The sequence below is a fragment of the Rhamphochromis sp. 'chilingali' genome (assembly GCF_963969265.1).
Source record: "Rhamphochromis sp. 'chilingali' genome assembly, chromosome: 5".
In the NCBI taxonomy this organism is placed as follows: domain Eukaryota; kingdom Metazoa; phylum Chordata; class Actinopteri; order Cichliformes; family Cichlidae; genus Rhamphochromis; species Rhamphochromis sp. 'chilingali'.
This window is the reverse complement of record NC_137932.1, coordinates 18,721,965-18,747,435: the sequence shown is the minus strand read 5'-3', so window position 1 is coordinate 18,747,435 and position 25,471 is coordinate 18,721,965. Positions and strand designations below refer to the sequence as shown.

At 37.6% G+C, this 25,471-nt stretch overlaps 1 protein-coding gene across 8 annotated transcripts in view; it reads right to left on the bottom strand.

Annotated features, from left to right (window-relative positions):
- LOC308396722 (DNA (cytosine-5)-methyltransferase 3A-like) overlaps positions 1–25,471 on the bottom strand; it is a 100,654-nt gene that overhangs the window by 35,354 nt on the left and 39,829 nt on the right. For 6 of the 8 annotated variants that reach the window (XM_080882245.1, XM_080882247.1, XM_080882248.1 and 3 more), the window contains exons 4-6: positions 19,950–20,073; positions 19,595–19,632; positions 19,373–19,489 (exon numbers count right to left, since the gene is read on the bottom strand). The exons of 1 other annotated variant lie outside the window; for it this stretch is intronic. In XM_080882245.1, the coding sequence (XP_080738371.1) occupies positions 19,373–19,489; positions 19,595–19,632; positions 19,950–20,073 (279 nt within the window). Of the gene's footprint in view, positions 1–7,957; positions 8,117–19,372; positions 19,490–19,594; positions 19,633–19,949; positions 20,074–25,471 lie in introns of those variants that run through there. One more of the 8 variants, XM_080882252.1, reaches the window with a different exon arrangement.

The following is a 25,471-nucleotide window of genomic DNA, read 5'->3' as shown; positions in this document are numbered from 1 at the left end:
GAGAATTATAGAACCAAGAAGAAACAGGTTTCAGCCTTGTGATAATTTTCTCACATCACTCTGATCTTTTCTTGAAAGTGTTCTAATCTTTCTGTCGAACACAGAACAAACTGAGAAAATCCTCTGGATAAACTGCACAAATGTCTGGTGTATTTTTATTTAACAGTGTAATGGTGCACAGATTACATATGTACACATTAACCAGTTATTACTGTGTTAGTCTGGACAAGCTGACAGTCCTTTGCTTAGATTTCAGATTCCAAATCTTTACTCCAAGGATTTTGCTTATATATGGGAACTTTCTGATGGGCAGATGTTGTTTCATGGATTTGTTCTCTTAATGTCTTCAGACAGGCCACACTTCAGAAGCCAAGTTCACACAATTTTCATCAATTAATTCTTGTTTGGTTATTTTCCCTAACAAAAATATTAGATCTAGTTTCTTGCCATAATTTTCACCTGGTTTTCTGCCCCACAGTTTGAGATCCACTGATGTAATCCCAGACCAGAGTGGCTGGACTGTGGCGGCCACACCATCTGTTGCAGGATGAGTTGTTCTTCGTGTGGCTGAAGATAGATCTTTATGACTCTGGCTGTGAGTTTGGTGTCGTTGTCAGGCTGCAGAACGAATCTGGAGCCGATCAGATGCCTCCCTGCTGGTATTTTGTGACCATAAAATAAGTTCCTATACCTTCTGCAGTCTGTATGTGTGCATGCTGGATGAACCGTAGTTTGACATTTTTAACATACACACATGTCGCCCTTATTTACATTCCTTCCATCTTTGTTTAGGCATTCTTGTCATTTTACCCTAGCAATGTAATTCACCACAATATTTTGCCACAGTAACAATGAGCTTCAGGGTCAGACCTTAAAATGTTATGCAGATACAGCAGGAATTAGTCCAATTACGGGTTTGGAATTCAAAAGTTTTTAGGCTTGATGCCTGAAAAAAGGTCAGCTGTTAACACCAGCTGTAGAAATGTTGTTTTGTTCTACAACATTAAATATGCAAATATACCAATCTTGAATTTTGGCCCTTTTATGTGTCCCGCAGAAAGTGATTGTGAATAAGTGGCTAAATGAGCTGGTTTTAAAGTAGTGAAGTAGGCCACGAAGTGCTGTACAGAAGAACCAAAGTGTTAAAAAGAAAAGCAGCAAGTCTAGAGGGCAGGAAAAATAAAGCTGGGCTCCAGTCTAATATCTTAGTTTAGAAAGATTCCCAAGTCATTGAAGAGACCCTGAAGTATCTGCTTGTCAGGCATAATAAGAGCTCTAAATACTTTTAAAAAAGCTGCTTCAGGTCGTCATTTATAACCTCATTTGGCAGAGGATACACTGGACCATCATTCACGGAAGTATAGAAGAAAACAATATGCTGTAATCCACAGCCACGCTCTATCAGACTGTTCATGAAAACAACCGACATAACTGACAAGCGCCACAGATAATGTGTTAAATAATTAGTTCTTCACTTCATGTCATGACCTGCTGTCATGTTTTTAACCTCAAATGAGAGTTTGTTAAACCCACAGCTGAAGATTAAGCTGCTGAGATAAAATCTACTCTAAGTTATTGCTTTGCGTGAAGAACGTAGGTTTATATATAAAAATATCTGAGGTATAAGTGAACTGAACATGAAATATTTAGACAATAAGATTGGTGGGCTGATTAAGGTCCAGAGGGAACACTGGGACTGTAGTTTGATGTGCTTCATAGAGACGTTGCCACACTCACGTGAATACACACACTCTGACTGTACTTGTCTTCAGGACTTTTCGGTTAATCTGAGCGATAAGAAGAAATGTGTGAGGACTGTGTGTGGATAGCTGTGATTTAAATATGGTGTAGAATAGGGCTGTGTCATATTGTACTGTCTGTGATAACAAGGGTATAATGTTTTACATGATAGAACAGTGCCATGTCGAGATATAAATTATACAATAATGCTTAAGTTGCCTAGCAACAACGACACAAGCCCAAACATGTCTAAGAGCAGGAGCAGCGTGCTGATGACCACTGAGTACCTAAAAAAGGACAACCACCTCTATCCTCTAAGCAAAATTATTGGAAAAACATGCTTAAAAGCTGTTACCATTAAAGGTGGAAACAACAAACTTGTTTCACCAAGTCTACAAAAGAGGCGATACTAACAGCTGGTGACGTGTAACACAAAAGTAAATAAATGACTCAATCAAACATCGCTGGAGTATTTGTTAGTTGCACTCTATGTGGCAGGAAGAGCAAATGCTGGATGGTTATTACTCATGCGGTTATGTGGTGGTACAGGAGGGCTTTAAGCGACTGGCTAAAAAGCTCGACATCCCAGGTGGAAAATATTGCTTTAATTTCTGTTTTATTATGCGACAATATTTGTGCAGGCTCCTAAAGAATTACAAGGTTAAGTTACTTTAGTTAAATGTTAAACCGAAGTGTCATGATTATGTTATAGTTAAAATTCTCAGGACATCATTGTAAGCTCCATATTGTTATATTTTGCTTTCTAGTCATTGAGCTCATTTACTTTTTCCTATTTTCTGATTAAGTGAGCTCCTTCTGTTCTGTAGTTTTTACCACACTGTACCATTTTAATTGAGCTATTCTACTTATTTTATGCTTTGTTGTTATATGTTGTGTTTAAAGGTTTGGTATAAATGAAGTTTATCTTAAAACACAAAGAAGAAAAGACTGTAAGGGGGTAGGACTGATCATGTATCAATTCCACACTTTTTTAGAAACAAAGGTAAGACACTGAAAATCTGAACTGTTCACATCATCCTAGACTCCAAGATAAAGAACAACCAAGACTGGATCCCAACGATCCTTCATTCTAATCACACACATGACAGGGGCAGAAAATTAAGCTCAGTGCTGCCTCTAAGAGGGGCAACTCTTATAGTGAGGGTGGAGATGCTCTGCAGAACCAGAAGGACACCTGGTGAACCTCACCATGGAGATGCCCATTGTGAAGCAGTAATAGTCCAGAGTTTGAGGATTGTACGGAAGACATCCACCCAAAGTTCAGGAAAAGAGGTCCTGAAACTCTGGGTTTTGCTGCAGTTCATTCTCATGGAATTTATACCTTAAAGCTAAGAATAAATATTCAGAGAAATCATCACAAACATTTCATCATCACTAACGACACAGCACAGCAAAACATTACAATCCAATGCAATCTCCAGCTTCTACATCATGCGTATCAGAATCTCAATGGAGGTTTTCTGTGTTGTTTACAGGAGCAGTTTTGACTATGAGGTGATAACCTCTTAATATTACCACCTTACGATTGTGACAGCCATGCGCACTGTAACTGTGATATAAAATGTTCATCCTGTTTCTTCTCTAAATTCTAAATTGTAATTTGATCTCAACCTGGGCTCATCTAAACTTTTTGCTGTTGCTGTGAAAGAAACTCAATCATTACGTGTAGCATCTGGACCGGATCATCTCATTAGAGGACTTGGAGCTGGCTCGTGCTGCTGAGTGAACTCGGCCAAAGCCAGTCCTGCTTACTGGATGAAACTGTGTTTGTTGCCTGGCAACCTTAGCTGATTGAACACTCCACCAGGAAGTTTTTTTCATGGATGAGGATGACTCACTGGTGACAGGCAGATATGCATTCATCACCTGCTTGGGTTTCTGTGAGCGCAGGGCTCTGGGCTGAAATAACCTGCAGGGTCAGCTTCATGCAACCAGCACTACATAAAAAAACACAAAGGGATTTGTCACCTTTATTCAAACTGTGGATGCAGTGAAGGCAAAAAATTATTATTAATCTGATAATATTACTGGTAGCTTTACAGGGAATTTATAGCACAAAAAGGTTTTACATGCAGTTATTTCAGCACAAACTACTATTTGGACCGTTATTTGGTGTACTCCATATGGCCAACACTAAGTTTCGCAATAAGCAATACATTGAAATATATTCCAATATAGTGCACATATACTTGTATACTTAGATATTTATTTTTTACTATATTACCTTATTTATATTATATGTATATATATGTTTATATTTTACTTTGTCTTACAGCTAGGACTGCTACAAATAAAGAAACATACGTAGACAGATGTTAACTAAGCAATGAATTATGAGTAAGCACAGCTGTTTGTGGGCTTTATAGGACAGAATACACTTGCAGTATAGGGCATGCACTAAAAACTGAATTAAGATCATTAGAGCAACAGCATTTTTCACAGTTTAAACATATGTATATGACACAATTTATCACATTCTTTAGTGTTAGCTAGCAAGACTTTGAAGTAAATGTATTTTAAAGAACACATGCTTTGTCTCTTCAAATCATGATGGCAACGAAGAAAACAGAGCTTTAAAACAAATGGTAACCGTTGTATTTTAACCCAAACCATCATCTGTTTCTAAAATATGTAAACCAAATCATCTTTAACAATAATCAACGATAACCAGTAGGCCTTACTTCCTACAAGCCAACAAACAGTTGTGCTTAGTGTGGCCACAAAAGTTTATATGTTAGTTTACTCTGTCAACAAGTACTATACAATGGTGCCGGTTAACATGCCTGTTATCTGCTTTCTTGCACAGATCCCTTATTTTTTGTAAAAATCTAAAAGAAGAAACTTAAATCAAGGAGGAGTATTGAATAGAAATATTAATATTAGGAATACAAATATAATAAATAAATGCAGATATTGTGTTATTAGGTAAGAATTTCTGTATCTGGTGTTGGAGAAAGTGCTGCTGCCAGTCTGGTAAGAAAATTTCCCCCCTTTAAAAATTTAAAACATTATGTAAATGGACACAAATTGGGTGCAGGAAAAATTTAAAATGTGTGTCTAGAGACATGGATCAATAGAACGGAGGTTATGATTATTTCAGGAACTCCTTTGAGACTTTGTTGGATATAAACATGTTTTGAAGGACACGTTCCACCTACGGACTCAAATTATATGCAGTCCAATTCTTTTCATTTATGTTGTTTTTACTGCATTGCTGCATTTCTTTTGCTGTTATATAGATTGTTTTTATGCATTGTAGTATGACTATATTTTTTTTCTATATTATGCAGGAGAGGAACCTGGTTTGTGAACCAGTTTAAATGGAGTAAGGCCAGTTAAATGAAACGTATGCACTGAAATCTTTGAAAATACATGAAACAACAGACTCTGTCTATGGAGCTTCCCATCAGCCTTTAAATACTTCACATCACCTGGAGCAATTACAATCAGGTGCCACATAAGGACAGGTCTTTTGTTTTCTGCCCACACAGCTGCCAGCTCACTCAAAGGCAGCAAATGCTCTTTTAATAATCTGACTCAACATTACGACTGAGGGCAAGTTTAAGTTCTCACATATTGTTTTACTACATATAACATCAAGTAATTTATGCTGCAATCAATAAAAGTGTGATGACTGTGAGGTTTGAAATGACCTTCCAACCTATAAAACACACAGTAATTAGGCCAGTTGGCAGCATTTAAGCTGGAAGACTTTCACTTTGCTGGGGCTCATTCAAGCCTCTACTCTATGTTAGGCTGCAGAAGATTTTCTGGGTTCACCCGCATGTTTGGTCACAAATCTGTGTACTTTTTTTTTTTTACATCAACAACTCCTGTGAATCTTTCTGTCAAAGAGGAACTTCTCAGATTCAACCAGAAGGTATCATGATAACAAGTTAAAATTTGTTTTAAAACAAAGAAACGTTTCTTTGTTTCTTTGTTTCATTGTTAAAGGAGGAAAATAACCTGAAATGACTGAATCTACTTGAAACTAAAGAAAATTCTGTAATACCTTTGGTTTGAAACGCTATAAATATATATATATTTGTATATATCTGTCTGCTAGACATCTTCACGAGAAAATGATATGTGTGTATTGTCATGTGAAGGACAAATAACAGCAGGAGATGGCATAAAGACACAAGGACAGCGGTTTTAATGTCGTAAGTTACGACTTTGAACTTTCACAAACCCCTTGGCCTGGTCAACGTTTTCACTCTCAGTGCCACCCCCTCAACCTCTGACCTCTCACCCTATGACCTAACCAATGAGCCGTTACTTAAACCACACCCACTTTAAGAGCGTGACTGACCCTGACCTGCAGACGAACCTTACATTGCTCAACACTGCATGCACACACAGTGCAATTAAAAGAGCAGTTAAGACCCCTCCTCCCACGTTGTCAATAGGCAGCACTGCTCTTTCATTAGCATTGATCGCGGCCGAGGGACATGTTAAAGAAAGGCAATCAGTGTTTTTTCCAGGAAGCTCTCCTGAGAAATCCTAATGACATGGACTAAACAACATGTGTCTGATTGCTGTTTAAGGACAATAACAAAGTGTTCGGACTGACTGTAGTATAATAATTTGGTGATCTGGTATAGTTTTCCAATATTAAGTAGACATTTGGCCACTGGAAAATGACCGAGCAACAAAAGGTAACTGTTTAAAAATACACCCAAGCCTGATGGTAATCCTGGTAACTTGCTGACATTTTCCATTTGTTTACATATTTGGTAATATGTGAACTAATGGACAAATGACCTTGTGACTGGGAATGTTAATCTTCTACCAAAAAAACCCCCTCTGGATTGGGTAGCCTTTAGTGTGCTGTGAATGAAGAGCTTCATATTTCAACCTAATTTGAGTGTCGTTCCAGCAACAAGAAAAGCAGGAAAGGCTTACAGCCATACAATCCTCTCCATTGATGAGATACTGTTACCTGGCAGATCTCACCTGACTATGAAACTGCTTTTCTGTCAGTTTGAGCCTGTGAAAATGGGGGAGTATATAATTTCTAAACAGGAAATAATTGAGGCAAAATTTTATTATTGTTCAAAAACATAAGAATTTGAGTGTAACACCTAAATCCAGTTCTTTCTTCTTAGAAAAATTCACATAGTCTTCTTAATGTCATTGAGTGAATACGATCAAACTCCAACCTAAATTATGTTAATTATATCATACAATACTTTGATGATTTGGTGGTGTTCCCAATAGAGTACTGGATTAAACTTTTCAAACTTTTCAAAATACAAGGACACAAATAAACAGAAAACAAAATTAGTATCTGGCTGTTTTTTGGACACAACCTAAATACACCAAACTTTACAGCGTCATATTTTGGTGTTCGTTTCCAAAGTACCACACACTGTTCCACCCTCAGGGAACTACAGTTGTACAAGACCTCTACAAAGAGCTAGCATTATGAAAAGGAGTCCAAGCTTTGTGGTCGTTTTCAAAATCTCTGAAGCAGAAATGAAGTTTTCTGCGATGACAGTTGATGTCCAAACAATAACCAAGAAAGGTTGGCATAGGAGGTTGTCAAGCAGAGGCAAGATTGTCAAAGAAGATTTTTCTAAAAAAAAAAGAAAAATAATTGTTTGAATTTAACTTGTGTACCTTAGTTCTCTTTGCATTAATGGCTTCCAAACTTTAGATAATTACATAGGTGGCACACGAGAAAATTGGAAAGGTCTCAAGAGGGAAAAAGCAAAGTATTTTTGTTTTTCCTCTTGCATGGAAAGGAAAGGCTGTTTTATCACAAGCCAAATGAAAGCAGTATATGTATGACTCAATGATAAGTCTTAAAATATTATGTGCATGTTGCTTTAAGCAGACCAAACAAGAAGTGGGAACTGAAGGGTTAATTCAGTAGAAGGGACTGAGAAGCTCTAAAGCTCTTTCCCTCCAAAACCAACAAGTAAACAAAAATGACCCCCACTAAGTCAGTTCAAACAGTCTGTGAGATGTTCTACTCCCTCCACTTGGTCTAAATCCAGCAGAAAGCATGAAAAAAGCTAAGTTAAACATCATTTTACTTTAGCCTGCCAAGCAAAGTCGTGTTGAAATAACTTGGCGATAGTTTGTCTCACATTTTGTTTTAAAAGAAAGAAAAGCTTGAACTTAGGGTCACATATCTTCACACACTTGCAACACGTGCACACAAGAAAGAGAAAAAAATTAAATCACTTACAGGCCAGGTATGGTAGCTCTGCAACTGCAACCCTTCCTCCCTGGCTCTCTTCCTCTCTGTCATTTTCTTCGTCTGTCTCTCCTTCTCTCTAACCTCCTCTACCTCCTCCTCTTTCTCTTCTGTGTGTCTCCTGGGCTACACTCACCCTCAAGCCTTCTTTACCATCTCCCTCTGATTGGCTGCCAGTGAAGTGTGTGATTTACTGGCTCCTTCACCTAACAGATGTTTAGGTGAACAACACACACACACAGATTGGTGGTGTGGAGTTATGTCTGGCGGCCCCAGGGCCATAAGTGAGATAATGACACACAGACACACACACACACACTCAGCTTAGTGTGTGTGTGTGTGTGTGTGTGTGTGTGTGTGTGTACGTAGGCTAAGGTCAAAGGTTAGGTAAGCCGCAGAGCTGACAAGGCTGTGGGATGTGTTAGGGTCAGCACCTCGCATATGCACACACACATGTACACATTAATGCAGCCATACATTGACACAGAGGGAGTTAGACGAAGGTAAATAAAGCAAAGCTAACATAACTTCTATAAAATGAATTCTGGGAATTCGTGGGACCTCATATGTTTGCATACACTACTCTACAGAGCTAAGGCCAAAGACATAAAAGATGGACATAGCCACCGCGATGTCACTGTGATGGTTGGTGATGTCACAAAATGATGCCTTGAGCTAAACATTTGCATCATTGTCATCTTGGTGTTTTGAAACCTAAAGTGGCAAGAGAGGTGTGGATGCAACTGTAAAGCCTACAATCTTTTATCCCCCTTCTGGAGATGGACAACAGCCATAATTTACAGTTGCCTCAAGGCACTTTATATTTTAAGGTAAAAAACTTGAGAAAATGGCAATAATCAGATGACCCTCTATAAGCAGACACTTTGGCGACAGTGGGAAGGAAAAACTCCCCTTTAACAGGAAGAAACCTCAAATAGAACCAGGCTCAGGAAGAGGCAGTTATCTGGCATGACCGGATGGGGGTGCGGGGAGGAAGACAGGACAAAAAACATTAATGTCACATTATATTGACTAACCATCAAAACTACTAACTGTAACCACAAACTCATCAGGTATATGTTTTCTCATAACCTAGACCCAGGATGTCAAACATAAGGCCTGGGGACCAGAATCGGCACAGCAGAGACTCCAATCTGGCCCGCTAGATGGCTTTGGAAAATGTAAAGAAGGCCATATATTTTTGGACTTTTAACCTTGTTTTAATAAGTTATAGAGCTTTTCCTATTGATAAAGACTCCATGGTTATTTATACTACACCAAATTACTTAACAGATCTGTGCGGTATGTGGCCCTTGATGTAAAATCAATTTAACATCTCTGACCTAGACAATTTGTGTTTTTCGGCAACCACAGGAGTCTCCCCCTACAGGCCATTAGAAAGACTACAAGTTTAAGGTAGCAATGATATGTGAAATAATAGTTAGCAACACAAAGTCAGTGAACTGACTGCCATTGACAGCAAAGATTGCTTTTTAGCTGACATACAGGGGTGGTAAATTCAGGGGTAACTTGCCTGGAATGTCCATGAGTTAGTTACCAATGGTTAAGCGATAAAGTGAGAAGTGACAGACAAATCTTGGACGAGGATTAAGTGATTAATTGATTCACTTCTTGTTGTTTTTATCAATCCTCCACACTACTGTATATGTGTACTGTTTATCATGTAAGTTGTGGAATGTGACCTTGCCCCCCCACGTCACGGAAAATTTACACAGCTGTGAATATACTCAAAAAGCGTTTACACATAGGGAGTCTAAAATATGCTGAATGCAAGCTGTAATGCAAACATCTGGTGCAGCAATTGAGGGGTATATTGATAGAAAAAGAAATTTAAACTAATATTTTTTGTTTTATTACTTTTTCTAGCAAAATTGAAGGAAATGCCATCAGCCACAATGTTAGATTTTATGCTTCTGTTAAGTTTCTGTTGTTCAAACAAATTGAGCATTTAGATGAGTCCGTGTTGGGCACTGGGAAATAATAAAGTCACAGACTAAATAGGTATTGATTTAGCATTGGCATATGAATCAGTAAGGCCAAAAAAAATCACTGCAAGCTGTATAAATCTTGATGGTGGAGGTCAAGTAACTGCTAGCTGAAGAAAATGATGTTTTTAAAATGCTGTGGATTGTAGTGTGTGACTTGTTTGTGACGATTGATCATATCTTGTTCAGGAAAGTGCTGCACACTACAAATAAAGGTGGGAGGCTAAAACAAGGCTGCGATTGAAGGTGTAGATTGTTAAAGATGGGAAAACGATGCATAATAAATGAAAAGATGCCACTGTAATTTTATTGGTCCAAGAAAAGAAAGCGACTCTGCAGAGTTAAAGACTTTCCTCCAGACAACAGCGAAATGGGATATTGATGAGGGTGTTAACAGCTGGCTGCAGTTCAAATGACTGACAGAGCAAATTCACACACACGTGCATACAGGAACCTGGAACTGGTTAACCTCTGTCTCCAGCACTGATTTCACCCCCTCTCCCCTTCTGTCAAATATACACACACACGTACACTTTCACTGCTTTTCTTTCCCTTCTTTCACTCCATATCCATCTTTCTCTGCTTTACATCTCAGTTAAAACTCTTTACAGGATTCATTTTCCTGCCAATTCTCTTTTTTTTCCTTCGACAACTTGTTTTTTCATTCTGTAGCAGTTTTACCTTTTCAGGCATTTTCGTATTCTGTTTATCATTATTACACTTTGACTCACACGTTTCCAGTCTACATTATAAACATTGCGCACTAAAGTTGGAACTAAATATTGTTGCAGATTCATGTGAGCTGTAGCTTAGAATTGCTTCTCATATTTCCTTATCTGATAATAATTACTTGACTCAATAATTAGAGAAATGTGTGGAGCATTACCATCATGTCGTGATGTTTTCAACAGCCCCATCAGTTGAGAACCGCTGGACTAAACTGCCAGTGGTGTATGAAGTGCTAATTGCACATCAGCAGGTACAACAATAAACTGCTGCTGACATATCAGTCTATCACTATTGTCAATTTAATATTTGACTTAATAGCCTCTTTTAGAACACTTTGGTACTTTCCCTGAAGTATTCTTTTAAGACAAATTTTGTCCATTTTCTTTAAAGGAAAAAAGGGATCTGACCTTTGCCCTTCTTCCTTCATTTCTGTTTTCCCTCTGCTTTTTTCTTTCCATTTACTTTTAACTTTGCCTCCTTTCTTTCATTTGTCTTTTTTGTTTTAATGTAGACACTTGCATATTTTTTTGTAACATATATATTTGTACTGTTACCATGGTGGATGGTCACATAAAACATGACATGAAAGGTTAATATAATGAGGTCAGTATATATACCAGTAATCCATGTGAGCTAAAAACTCAGCTTCAGATGCTCTAAATCAGGGGTGTCAAACTCAAATACACAGTGGGCCAAAATTCAAAACTGGAACAAAGTCGCGGGCTAACGTTAATATTTATTGAAAAAACAAATCTTCCTTTAAATATAAGAATGAATCTTTTCTTATGGACTCAAACAAGTTTTGCTGAAAAACTGAATATGGAACAAGCAAAGCTTAATACTAAACAATATATATATTAGCTGTATAATACCAGTAGGCCTGCTCCAATAGTAATTTGGTATGGCTTCGCGGGCCAAATGTAATTAGGCTGCGGGCCAAATTTGGCCCGCGGGCCAGAGTTTGACACCTATGCTCTAAATGATCAGTTTTAGGCATTTTGTTTTTAAGTCAATCCCCATAGACTCCAATGTTAAAATGCATAAATTTAAAGCACTAAGAAGTATGTTTACAGACTGATACAAAGAAGTTTTTGTCTCTGTGAATAGTTAATTTTTAATTATTCACTGATTAGGAGACTACTAAGGCTTACAGTTAGTGGCATGTGTGCTTTGATTGACAGGTGTCAGTCAGTCAGCTTCAGCTCCACTAGTTAAGAGTCTTTCAGCATTTCTGTCACTTTTTAATGAAAAAAAATTATGTCAATAATAATTTTTTGGTGTCGTAAAGACTGTCCAGGTTTCTGCTTTTAGCATTTACGCTTTTATTTTTCTTAGTCTGGATTAATTAGCAGTTATTTGTACCTGTGCATTGTGTTTATACAGTTTATCGATGTATCTTGTTAATCATACAGTATTTGGACCCTCTGGTCCAAGTATTCTGGCTCCAAAACAAAAACACTATAGCAATAGCCAAAATGCCAATGTTGAGACTTTAAAATGAGCCTGTGCTGGAAATGAGTATTTTTATGCTATCGTCTAATTATCCATGTCTCATTAAAATTAAAAATCACCTCTTTAGAAGTGACCTGTACAACAGTTCAGCAGATATTGATAACATGATAGGCCACCTTTGGATAAATTAAAGTTTAAAGAGCTTTCCTATTAGTCCCACTAGACTCATGTAATACAAACATAGCTTTGGAGAGCTGCTAATGACTCAGTAAGTGAGAGGATAGTGTTGACAGGAAGCCAGGCATACTCTACCTCTCTTTCTCTCTCTCCATCTGTCACATGCACATGCAACAGTTTGCAGATTGAAGACAAGCTGGCATCAGTTAGACCAACTAGACTCTGTATGTGTTTACATATGCTCCAGTTAAGCAGAAAGGTTTTTTTTGAAATCATAATCGTCATTTTCACCAGTGCAGAGCTGATTTATAGTTTATGAAGTAATTTAAAGCTCTTTTTGCTCTTTTCAAGCGATCTCATGTCACGTCTCACAGGCTTCAAAGTTTGTGTCCATCAAAAACTGACTGCACAGCAGAACAAGTTCAAACACGAGGGAAATGCAACCACGTGTGGTTTCTGCTCACTCTCGCTTTCTTCCTTCCAAACGCTGTTGCTTTTTTCTCACGCGCTCGCTCATGTCCTTGTGTGTGTCAATAAGCCTTAATGACTTTCTCTCTCTCCTTTTCACGACCACACACATACACACTTCCTGTCTCTTTCACTCATTCTCTTTTTTCACTTTAAGGTCATCTTCACACACTATATGCCTTGCTCGTGGTTACAGCACAGTTAACCAGCCAAGCATTTTCCTTGAATTACTATGTGCTTACTACTATAACTATGACCTCAGTCAACTACTCTCAAAGCATTTCACAAATGCTGGGTCAAACCTGCAGGTTAAACTACCAACTGGTCACTTATGTCTCAGTTATGAAGGTACTTGGTGGGTAAGTCTAAAATTCCCTCTCTTTAAGCTCTATTTTGATCACAAGTTCCAAAGGGGATCATTTGTTTCTCTCTTTACTACATATTTCTCCAAATTCACCTCCTAGTGACTCACTTTGTCCACCTGCTTACTGTCTGCCTTGCAAGCACCAAGCTGCACCTGTTTTCAGCAGGTTTCTGTGCTCCAAGCAGCTGTAGCTGCAGCTGGAAGACGAACGAGTAGAAGAGAGCTGCAACACTGAACCAAAATGATGATTTTAGAAGGAAACAGATTAAATAATGAGTGCAAGGACACATCAAAGAATAAGAACAATCTAAGAACAACTTATTGTTATGTTGTTGAGAACATCTTCCTAAAATTAAAGTTTTCTAAAGTGTTTTTGAATACCGTTGTTTTGTTTCCATAATAAGCAGGAAATCTGGATGCTGATGCACCATCTGTCGCAGCAAGCCTACTTTGGCAGTTGACTATACAGTGCTAATTATAAATAGAAATGACGACTTGGATATAAAAATATATTTGACACCACATAAAAATGTACCAAATAAATTTAGTAACATATTTAAAGTCATACACACACCAGGCTGAGTTTTTAAAATAAACTCCTGTTTTAAATGTCCCAAGATTTCAGGGAAAGTTATAGAGGATGTGATAATGTTGTAAAAAGAGGAGAAAAATCGAGACGTATATTTAAAAGTAAAGGACAAATGGGTGGGACATCAAGAGTACAGCTGTTTACAAGTACTCAGGATCTTTAAAGAAAACACTTCTCTCTTATAATATAATATAATATAATATAATATAATATAATATAATATAATATAATATAATATAATATAATATCTACGTGGATTGTATAGAAAGCTTAAACTTCAACAGATCACAAATATCCATGGACTCACCAGTCACTTTCAACTTTTTAAGCCTACAGGAAGGGTTCATTGAAAGAAAATGTGATGGGGCTGCAAGGCTACACAGGAGGGAAAAAAAAGACACTGTTTCACACAAATGTTTATTACATCTAAATTGCACTACTGGTACACTTCAGACCAATGTCAACCAACTATCTTTGGTGGACAAACAGTGCATGTGAGTCTACGGGAAAGGAAAAGATGCTATTTTCACTTTCACTGTGTCAACTGTTGGGTAAATGCTGCTGCAAAAAGCTTGTAATACTGAAAGGAAACAGGTCATCTTCCACAAGCCAAGTCGTGGAGGGGAAGTCCACTCCCCTCCAGTGTAAACAAACAAACTCTGCAGAGCAGAGCAGGGTGACTGCAAACACAGTAAAGTGATGAAGGCCGAACAGAAAGCCCAAAGAGGTCAAGTTAAATAACATAATGACACACTGAATGCTGACAAGAAAAAAATCTTTCCAGATGTCAGTGTTTTGACCCAAAACAGACAAATGTCCACCCCACACTTACGACAAGTTCCAACAAGTATAAGAAATTGCTAACACTGGACAAACGAGGCAGAATAAAAGCAAATCACAGTAAAGAGCTCTCAGACAACACTTGTTCCAATCAAAGCTCAGTTGAATGTAATAAGCTAATTATTGTTATTCTTACAGTATTATTTAAATACTGTGCAGGGTTTGTGTAACATTATGATTTTAAAGACATTTTTATACAATTTTAAGTGTCAAACTGGCTGAAAGGTTTTGGCTGAAAAAAAAACTAAACAATTATTTGGAGGTAAGTGAATTTACAAAGATCCATTTCTCATACTTGCTAGCAGTTGCAGGTGTAATCTCAGTTAATGTAGCTGGACAAGAACCTCTACAAAGAACACAAACAAAACTAAACTAACCTAAAAGAACACAAAACTTCAATATAAATACACACACACACACCTTGGCCAATCAGATCATGAGAGGACAGCTGAGGGCCACTGGTATTGATACCAGTGTCTACCATGTGCATCCAAGGTGTTCAGAAATCATTACTGTCTACCTCACCTCCTCTAGAAAGGCAGAAAGCCTCACACAGCCATCTGTTGCCAATAAAGCACCAGATTTGTTCCGGAAGCGTTGGCACAAAAAAACCCTAAAACGTTTCAAGAAGGCTTTTCCAACTGTTTAGACTGGAATGACACACACTTGCAATTTGCAAAAAGGACCAAATAAAGTCCCTTATTGATAAAATATTTTCCTGTTATGTTTTTGCTGGGGACACATTGGAAAACTTTTGCTTTTACACAGTAAAATGTGTGAGGCCAAATGTATCCCAGACCACCAGTGACTGAATCGCAACATTTACACTTATGGCACTAATCTGACTGATCAAGGTGCATTTTAAAGCCAAGTGTAGCCAATTTAATTGAACAGTTAGCTACTATTTGAACTTGTATGCTGCACACAACCTTTTGTTCAATATGTAACACTTAACCAGTCCATGAATTAGGCTTTAAAACATTTAGTCAGGAGAAGTAGAAGATCTCAAACCATTTGATCCCTATCAGGCTGAGCCTTTTGTTAGTTTTACTTGCAGGTGTGTACTTCTCTGTTTAGTTTGGATGGGGCGCATGCTGCTGTGCAGACTGCAACTACAACTAGAAAGGCTGAAATTGATCAAGAACCTAGAGTGATATGTGGGCTGGATTAAAATTCCAGAAGGCCAGATTTGGCCTGTGTGGCTTGATTTGGACACAGGAGGTTTTGTCTTACAATTTTACTAATTTGAACAAAATGATAGAAACAAAACACTTTTGCTTGAGAGATGAAAATGACATTTGTGAATAAATAACCAGCCACAAGGAAGAGTCAGACTCATGACTTCTGATTCTGGAGATAATTTCTTACCCCACTGAATTCTGATGTGTCTGCACCACAGGTTTTTAATGGTGACACTGGGTGTCTGAGAAGTGATAGGTTTGGCTGTACTAACAAGCAGGCCCCCCAGTATAAACGGAAATGGCATAAAAGCATTGTTTTTACTGAAATAATGGAAGTCAGGTAATTGCAGTCTGTGTCTTTGGAGTGTCTGTTGTGTGCTGTCCAATCACAAGGATTGTATAATGAAGTAAACCGTCAGTCACATGGTGTTGATCATGAAAGGCCACAAAGAAACCCCAAACACGCCCCAAAACATGTGGATTTGCTTTTATCACAATAATAATAAATAGTTCCCATTTCTGTATAACTGTATATCTCAGATTTCTGTAAAGTTATTTATTTCATATTCTGTATAGTTTTTCATATTTATATCCTGTTCATATCCTGTACATAGCTTGTACTCACTACAGCCTGTACATACCTATAGTTATAGAATATTCACAACATACTTCATACCGTGTACATTATAACATACCATAATAGACCCATTTCTGTAATATACTTACATATCTATATTATTGCTATATTGTAATATATCTATATCACTAAAGCACTTCTGGATGGATGCAAACTGCATTTCGTTGCCCTGCACCTGTGCATGTGCAATGACAATAAAGTTGAATTCTATTCTATTCTATTCTATTCTATTCTATTCTATTCTATTCTATTCTATTCTAATATAATCAATATTTCTGGCTTTGTGAGTGAATGTCGGACTAGACCACTAACATCTGGCTGTCTATGACTATTAGGTGCAGTTTTTGCCCTCAGGTCCAAAGAAAGGTTTGGCTGAAATCAAAAAACCAAAAAACAGGGAGCTGCAGAAAATTTAAGACTTTCTAGAAACTTGTAGTGTTTGAAGATTGACATTTTTAAGACCTTTCAGACCTGCAGATACCCTGAATTCTTGTTTTATATCTCAGGTTACCCAAATAATTCAATTCAATTCAATTTCTTTATTGTCCCACAAGGGGAAATTAGTTTAGCAGCAGGAGGATAAGAACAAACAGAACAATACTATAAAACAATAATAACAATAATAATGATAGAAAATTCAAGGACAATTATTTGCCATTAAGGAGACAAGACGCAGTAGGGATAAAAGAGACCTGGAGTCTTTTAGTCCTCCTCGGAGGTACTCTAAAATGGCGGCCGGAAGGCAACAACTCAAACTCACTGTGAAGTGGATGGTTCACAAAATTAATAATAGAATGAGCCTTTCTAAGCACATTTCTATTGTAAATGGCCAAAAGTCCATCTTGCCAGCGCCCTGAAATTTTGCTAGCAGTTTTTACCAGAAGTCCCAACCGATTCTTATTCTTCACCGTCTGGTGCATAACACATGTACATTTATGATTTGAATCTAACCTCTGACCTTGATGCTCCCCTCAAGGAAGCATTAATAACGTCCCCCTCAATGAAACATATGGCAGTGAAAGAGCCTACAGGTGGATGCCAGGTGTAGGCAGCATCAGTAACAGCAAAAGATGTGTAAGAGAAGGTAAAGGATGTCAGAGTGTGCCATGTGGGTGAAGTCAGCTAAAGGAATCCTTGCCGTAATGAAAAAAAAAACAGTCACAGGAAATCTTTGGACTTTTCTCTCATTTTTATTTGAGTAAAATAAAGCCCCAATTCCAAAATCAATTGGAACGCTGTGCAAAATGTAAATAAAGGCAGAATTCATACGATCTGCAATTCTCATAAACCCATATTTTATTCATAGTAGAACATAGAAAACATACCAAATATTAAACACTTTATAACACTCTACTATCTTTTGAAAAGAATTTAGCTCATTTTGAATTAGATGGCTGCAACATATCTCAAAAGCTGAAACAGAGCAAAAAAAAAAGGATGAAAAGTCAGAGGTACTAAAAAGAAACAGCTACAGGAACATGTTGAATTAAATAGGCTAATTATCAGTAATATGATTGTATATAAAAAAGAGCATCTTATCATCAAATCATCAAAAGATCATCAAAAGATTCAGCAACTTGGAGCGATCTATGTGCACGAGGTACAAAGCTGAGCCCTGAGGCCACATTGCATTAAAACGGGTTTGATTGTATCATGGAAATCACTGCATGAGCTCAGGAACCGTGCCATCCAGAAATTCATATTACATCTCTATCACATGAAGAAGATGCTATGTGTGAACATGATTCAGAAACAATGGCATCTTCTCTGAGCCAAAGTTCATCTAGAATATACTGAGATGAAGTGGGAAACTGTTCTGTGGTCAAATTTGAAATTCTTATTGGTAATTATGGACACTGGAACCGCCAGACTAAAAAGGAGAGGAAGCATCCAGCTTATTTTTAGCAATCAGTTCAAAATTCTGCATTTCTGATGATACGATACGATGCGATACGATACAATACGATACGGTACGATACGATATGGTACGGTACGATACGATACGATACGATGGGAGAAGAACATCCAGAAAGGCAGCATCAGTGCAGAAAAACATATACAGGTTTTAGAGCAACAAATGCTCCCATCCAAAGACTTTTTTCAGAAAGGCTTTGGATGCTTCAGCAAGACAATGCTATACCACATATTGCAGCTACAACAGCATGGCTTAGTTTCTCAAAGAGTGCTGAACTGTCTGCCTGTAGTCCAGACCTTTAACCAGCTGGAGACATCTGGCATATCATGAAATGAAAAAATACAATAAAGAAGCCAGAGGACTGTTGAGCAGCTAGAATCCTATATGAGACAAGTATGAGACAACATTCCTTTCAAATAGTCTAGCAGCTGGTCTCTTCAGTCCCAGATGTTTATGGACTGCTGTTAAAAGAAGAGGGGATGCTACACGGGCCTTGGCTTAATTTTTTTGAGACGTGTTACTGCAATCAAATTCAAAATGACTTTGATATGTTTTCTATGTTCTACTGTAAATACAATATAGGTTTATGAGATTTGAAAATCATAATATTTACATTTTACCCAGCATCCCAACTTTTTGGGAATTGGGGTTGTAAAAGTTAAACAGACACAGAACACATGGAGTTCATATCCCCAACATATAAAGTGAGACTGTAAATCGTGACAACAATCAGAGCAATATTACTCAGCACGCAGTTCTGTCAAGGTTGATTTAATATCTAAAGGGGATTTCCCTCTTTCTCTGGATTACTCAGCATCACACAAAGCGAACCACAGCTAATTTCCACTGTAGTTTGGTTGCTTTAAAAGGGCATCCCACATCTATAAAACCAGTTCAAAAGTTTATAAATCTTCTTGGTCCACCTGTAAAACTTTTACAATATATAGGACAAGAAGTTCCATCAAAAATATTTAAGGAGCATATTTGCTCTAACTGGGCTCCTAAATAAATGTATATCAGTGTAAATACGAGCTTTTCCGTTGCTCACCTCCATCTTCCAGCGGCTGAGCCATTCTTCTCTCTGTCTCCTGCTGATATAGTATGGATCTCCAGCCTGAAAAGTTACTCTGGGGACTGGCCTTCTCCGCAGCCTTCCAGTCTCTCCCTGCATGTACACAAAAAGCTTGTTATATATTGCGTATACCATGAGAGTGATTGATTTAACCATGTAGAAAACATGCAAAATTGCTGCAGACACTTGTTTTCTCACCTCTCTGGGGGAGTCGCAGTTTCTGTCATCTGGCTCGTCTGCAGGGGAAAAAAAGTTACAGGAAATGGCTCATTTGTACAGGTTTAACGAGAGATTTAATGAGGATGTAAAGACGTGGTTTTCATCACTTTGCCCCAGTGTACTTATGTACAATTACCATTCCCTTAAAAGCTGCAACATGGAAGTTCTTTGAAAGGTAAAGTTTTAGATAAATGAATTACACAAAAGATAACATTTGTTGTTGTAAATAAACTGTTTAAAGTTTTTATACTGAAAGAAAATTAGCAGAACTTTTCCGAATGCTGTTCAATCTAAGGTAATAATCATATATGGGCAAAGAGCATTAAAGCTGTACCCTTATTCCTCTCCGCTGGCTCTTGTTTCCGACGCCCGCGCTTCTTGCGAGGGGAGGGTGAAGGCGCCGGCTCCTCAGGCGGAGTTGGGGGGGCGTTTGCACAGGGGTCAGAGGTTGCCATCTCCTGGGAAACACACAGTGCACAGTCTAGGTATGAGAAAACTGTTGAACGCCCTCGTCTACACCCATCAAAGGGTTCCACAGACATAATAATCATACACACACACACACACACACACACACACACACACACACGTGCAAGCTCTATACCCACACATAAAACAAATGCCTAAAAACACACAGTCAAAGAGCTACTTCAAAACTGCACACACATATTAGTCTACAGAGGGCGTCTGCACAGGATCACTGTAATAAACACCCCCAGGTACCATTAAAACACACACAAACACACACACACCTTTGAGGTGACGATGGGGGGGGGGGCTGTACTGATGTGAATAACAGTGCTAAATGATCCTAACTGCTCCTACAAGTTTAAATGTATATATATTTACAGATGCATGCCTAATATTAAGCACAAATTTAAAATGAATTTACACTGCAAAATATCAATATGGCAATACTCGTGAATTATGAACTCAAACAATCTTCTGCCTCTAGTTCAGGGGCTAATCCATTAGCTGACCAGCTTTAATAGTGCTAAACCAGGGGACACAGCAGGGGTTTTTTTTTAATATGTGTGTGTTTGTGTGCTGCTAAAAGATTTTATAGATCGTTGGTTAAAAAGTGCAGAGCCAGAGGTGAATATCAAACTCAAATGCTACGCTAACTCTAGCTTACGCTAACAGGCATGCAAAAGCTGTAATGAGCGGCTGAGGCGGCCTGTAAAAGTCAGATAACGCAAAAAGGTGACTAAAAGGGCCTTGGGACACATTAAAATACTCCAGCACACACTTTTAACACTTGCAGTCAAACAGAAACAAGGTTGTAATCCAAAGTTACATTTCTGATGGCCTTACAGCATACATAATAGCTAAAATGTACTATTTTGCTTTAAATGTATGCTGTTGCCCTTTTGTAAAATAACAGTAAAGAGTTATCTACATTTATAGACCACCAGGTTCTTAGACTTAATGTGGGATCAAGCAGGGTCTCCAGACTCCATATAGTGACAGGGTAGCACTTTATATTTGTTTACAGAGTTAGAATCAAAACTAGAGTTATAAAAGTAAAAAAAAATGCTTTAAAGATTACTCATAATACTTCGTCAGCACTTATTAAAATTAAATCAAATGCTAAAGGGAGAACTATTCATAAATATAGTGTTTAATAGACTTAATTAATTACAACAAACACATCAAACTCACACTACATAAATCAAGCCAATCCACTAAAGTCAACCACTTTGGTCCAAGTGGTTGACTTTAGTGTGAAACTTGCTATTTGAAATAATACATTTGTGTATTACTATAAAAAGCATATTAAAAATTGTGGATATCTACTGATAATAATACATTAGCTAAAATGAATTAAAAAGATGTGAACAAAACACGTGGTATGAATTAAACAAGCTGAAAATGATAAAAAATTAAATTAAATTAAAAAAAAGTTAGCACACCATTGTCTATCCTGTGAACCATGACGTGCCCTTGATGTGAGCACGTGGCCTTTAACATTTATCATTTTAACCCAAATATGAAATTAAAGCTGCATTAAACAATAAAGAAAACACTAAACCAGCTCCTAACTTTTAAGCAAACAACTGACTACTTACACATTCAGCAGAAACAGAGGAATCTGGGTTTGCAGTCATCTTTTTGGCCACATGTTGAATGCAAATTCATTTCAGCCCTGGTTTGGTCCACAGACTCTTGAGAAAAGTATCTGGATGTCTTTGGGTTGCTATAAGTGCTCGCCGTTCTTCAGCTACTTCGCCTCTCCGTCATTTAGCGCTACACAGAAAGTGTAAAGCCGGCTTGAGTCAGCTGGTTATACACTTCCTTTTGCAAGAGCAGGTGCACTGGTTAAGCTTCACTGAACCAATCCTACGACCTGATTGAAAAGCAATAGGTGGATATTGCTTAATGCAGCTTTAAAGATGTGCTGATATTTATATGATAGTTTATAGTGAAGAAAAAGGCCACAAATGCGCTGCAAGCAGGCATAAATGCATCGAAAAGCAAGCTATTTTTAGCACAGTGGAACTTTCACCTTTTCAAACAACTTCTCTTTGCACTTCCTCTTCTCTCCGAATCTATCGTCGCCTTGATCTTGACTGACAGACAGCCTGGAAAGTACCTGACTTTACTCTACAGCTGACAAACTTTAAACTGACTGTGTATACATTGCAGCAATCCAGCTAAGGGCAGCTTTTAGTTGGATGAAACGTTTGATTACACCCAAGAATAGGCTGAGCAGAGAACAGGATGTAACAAACAATAAAACAATGGTGCACCAAAATAATAGAATAAGCAATCACACTACAGCAAATTAATACATGCCAGCTGTGTTTATGTTTTACAGATGTACAGCCGAAGTAGCTGCATGTATTGTTGAAGTGTAAGATGTGAAAATAGGCAAATACCTTTTGTAGAAATCTGTGTTTTTCCTGTATATAAAAATTATAGAATCTACCAAAGAAACAGTAGGATTTTTCATTATGATTTGAAAGTACAATTTTGCTTATCAAATGGCCAGAAATAAAAAAAAATGTACAGACTTCTGATAAGACTAATTAAACTTAGTTATATGCAGACCAGTTGCGCTTATGTGCATCCCCCAACCCTACAAAAAGGCCCAATCCGAGCCAGTAAAAACCCTGGAAATGTGTACTGCAGGTATTTTTGCTTAAATTGAGCAATTAAGAGGAGAAATGTCAAAACTATGCACAAGTCACATCAAAGCACACCACCCAGATTTCCCCAATATTTTTATGTTTTTAAGTCCCGCACCCTCCTGTTGTGAAAAATTGCAATACATACATCCATAGTTTGTGTTATCCTAGCTGCCAGATCATAAGATACAGTCAATATACACATTTAATACCAACACAGCTTGGCAACCAGATTGAAAGGGAGTCCTCACACACTGGGAATATACAACCTGAGGGCTATAACTACCCCACGACCTTCTCCATCTGACCCTGAGTGTGCAAAAAGCAAAACAAAATAACCTCCCAGAAATCAGTGCTCAGGAATCCCAAGGCAAGCCTGTACTGCTTTACATAACTAAAGACAAATTTCAGTGTTTTAAGTGTATGTCTATCATTTTTCATGTTAGCAGTGTTTTCATTGCAACCTATAAGTGGAGATGAGTGCAGCTATCGATTGTATGGCTTTTTTTTTTTCAGTACGATGCTCTAGAAACAAATTCTGTCCAGCCTTAAGTTTGATGCGTAATGAATTAGCTGCAAAATAGGCATTGAAATGAAAAGGAATCAGTAAATGTGGGTTGAACCATATATATAATTATTCTAGTATGGATCACAGAATTGCAATTTCAGTAAAGTTGGAAAGATTCAAAAACTCTATTAACGCTATTTGAATCTTCATACAGGTGCATGTTCATTATTTGAAAATTAAAATATACATTAATAAATGAAGACATTAAAAAAAGGCTTATCTCCTAAGAAGTCATCTGTAGCAGTCAATATACTCTGTTTTCATTGACAACAAATTAATTAAGTGTCCAATTACTAATCAGAAGCCGCATATACACAGAGCTTTTGCATGGAAAGAATGTAATACTGCTTAAAAGCCTAGCTACAATTTCTTAAATCACATTTTATACAGTAACTTTAAACAAATTAATGTGACCATATTTACTGAGTTTGCAATTGGGTGATACAACAGAACAAAGTAGCAAATCTACACAGAATGGCTGAATCTTATGGCAGGATCTTAAGAGAGCTGTGCATAGGCGAATGCCTGCAAACCTCAATAAAATAAAGCAACATAGCAAAGACACGCGGGCCAAAATTCCTCCACAGCAGATAAAGTAGACTGATAAAGTCATACTGAAAATAATGACTTAATTTGTTGCTGCTAAAGGTGGTTCTATAATCATGGGGGCGTACATAGTTTTTTTAATCAAGTATAAGTCAAGAATCCTCTGAAAACATTGTTTTACACAACTGTGCATGTTCTTGGGTTGTTGTTTTTTTTTTTTAAGTGTAGGCTTTGTTTTTCAATAATTTAAGCTCATACCCCTGTACTGTAACACACTCTCACAAGTTACATTCACGTCTTAAATGCTGTTGACCGTCTTTGGCACTTTACTGCAACCATTTGCATTACTGTCATACCTGCTACCGTTGGTCATTTCCACTACTGTCCATGTACAACTCACAAGCTGGTCTATCTACTTATTTATTTATCTATTTATTATCTTTCACATCTGCACTGCTGTATATAGGTTTCACTTTTAATATATATTTCCCCAAAATGTGTCCTTTATCTCTTTTAATTCTTAATTCTTCCTCACAGTCAGGTGACACAAAAATGCATTAGTGCCATTAATTTATGGCACTTTTTAGGATATCTGTGATAGATGTAGAGGTATAATGAACACAAACAAAATGACCACACTTTGTACCTGACATTGTTTCCCTTACTCATTATAATCAGGTAAAGTTTGAGTGTTTTCTGGCAGATTTTTTTACTTTTATATGAGTTGATCATATTTATATGACTGCACATAGGAACTCAACACCACATGATCTTTTGCTTGCTATTTTAAATGTTGTGACCAAAATTGTCATTTTTATCCACCAACCACGTGTCATGATACTTTTTTGTCAGACATGCCAACCACAATCTGTTCGCAATCCATCTGTGACCTTTTTGTGGTCTGGATGCAAAACGGAAACACCAAAAGAAACCAAACGAAACTCCACATGCACCAAAAGTGAATCGAAAGGTCTGGTTGACATGCATAGTCTGACTGAGCTAAGAGCCAAGCAGTTTAAATAATTATAGTTTAGCATAACCTAAGATTGAATCTAGTTATTATAGTGCAAGGAGAGTTTCATTTTTTATAAAAAACTGAGGGGGATTTTCACGTTGAAGCACGTTAAATGTTGGGAAGTGTTCCAATATAACTCTGTAGTCCTACTGTCCTTCAAACTACTTTAATCTACAGTAACACACAGACATGCATAATAACCCACCAGCTGCTCCACACATGGTTGAAGCAGAGAGGAAGAAATGGGATCAAAATGAGGGAGGAAATAGGAGGAGGAGGGGGAATACTATCTTAACTTAGAAAAAAATACTGACCAGCGGGAAAACAAAGCAATGAAATGATGAAGGAAACAAAGACAAAGGCTAATTTAATCATCCATTAAACCATCATCATTACTCTAATATTATGTGTGTACAGGCGAGAGTGTGGTTACTTTTGATGGAAGAGAACAAGTGGAGAGAGAGAGAGAAGAAATTGAGGCTTTCTTGACCCATCTCTGCTCTATATAGTTACTGACAGCTCCACCCTGGAGATCCACACAATTCCTGGTCAGACTCCACGGTGTGATTGTGTATTTGTGCTTTTCATATTTGTATGTC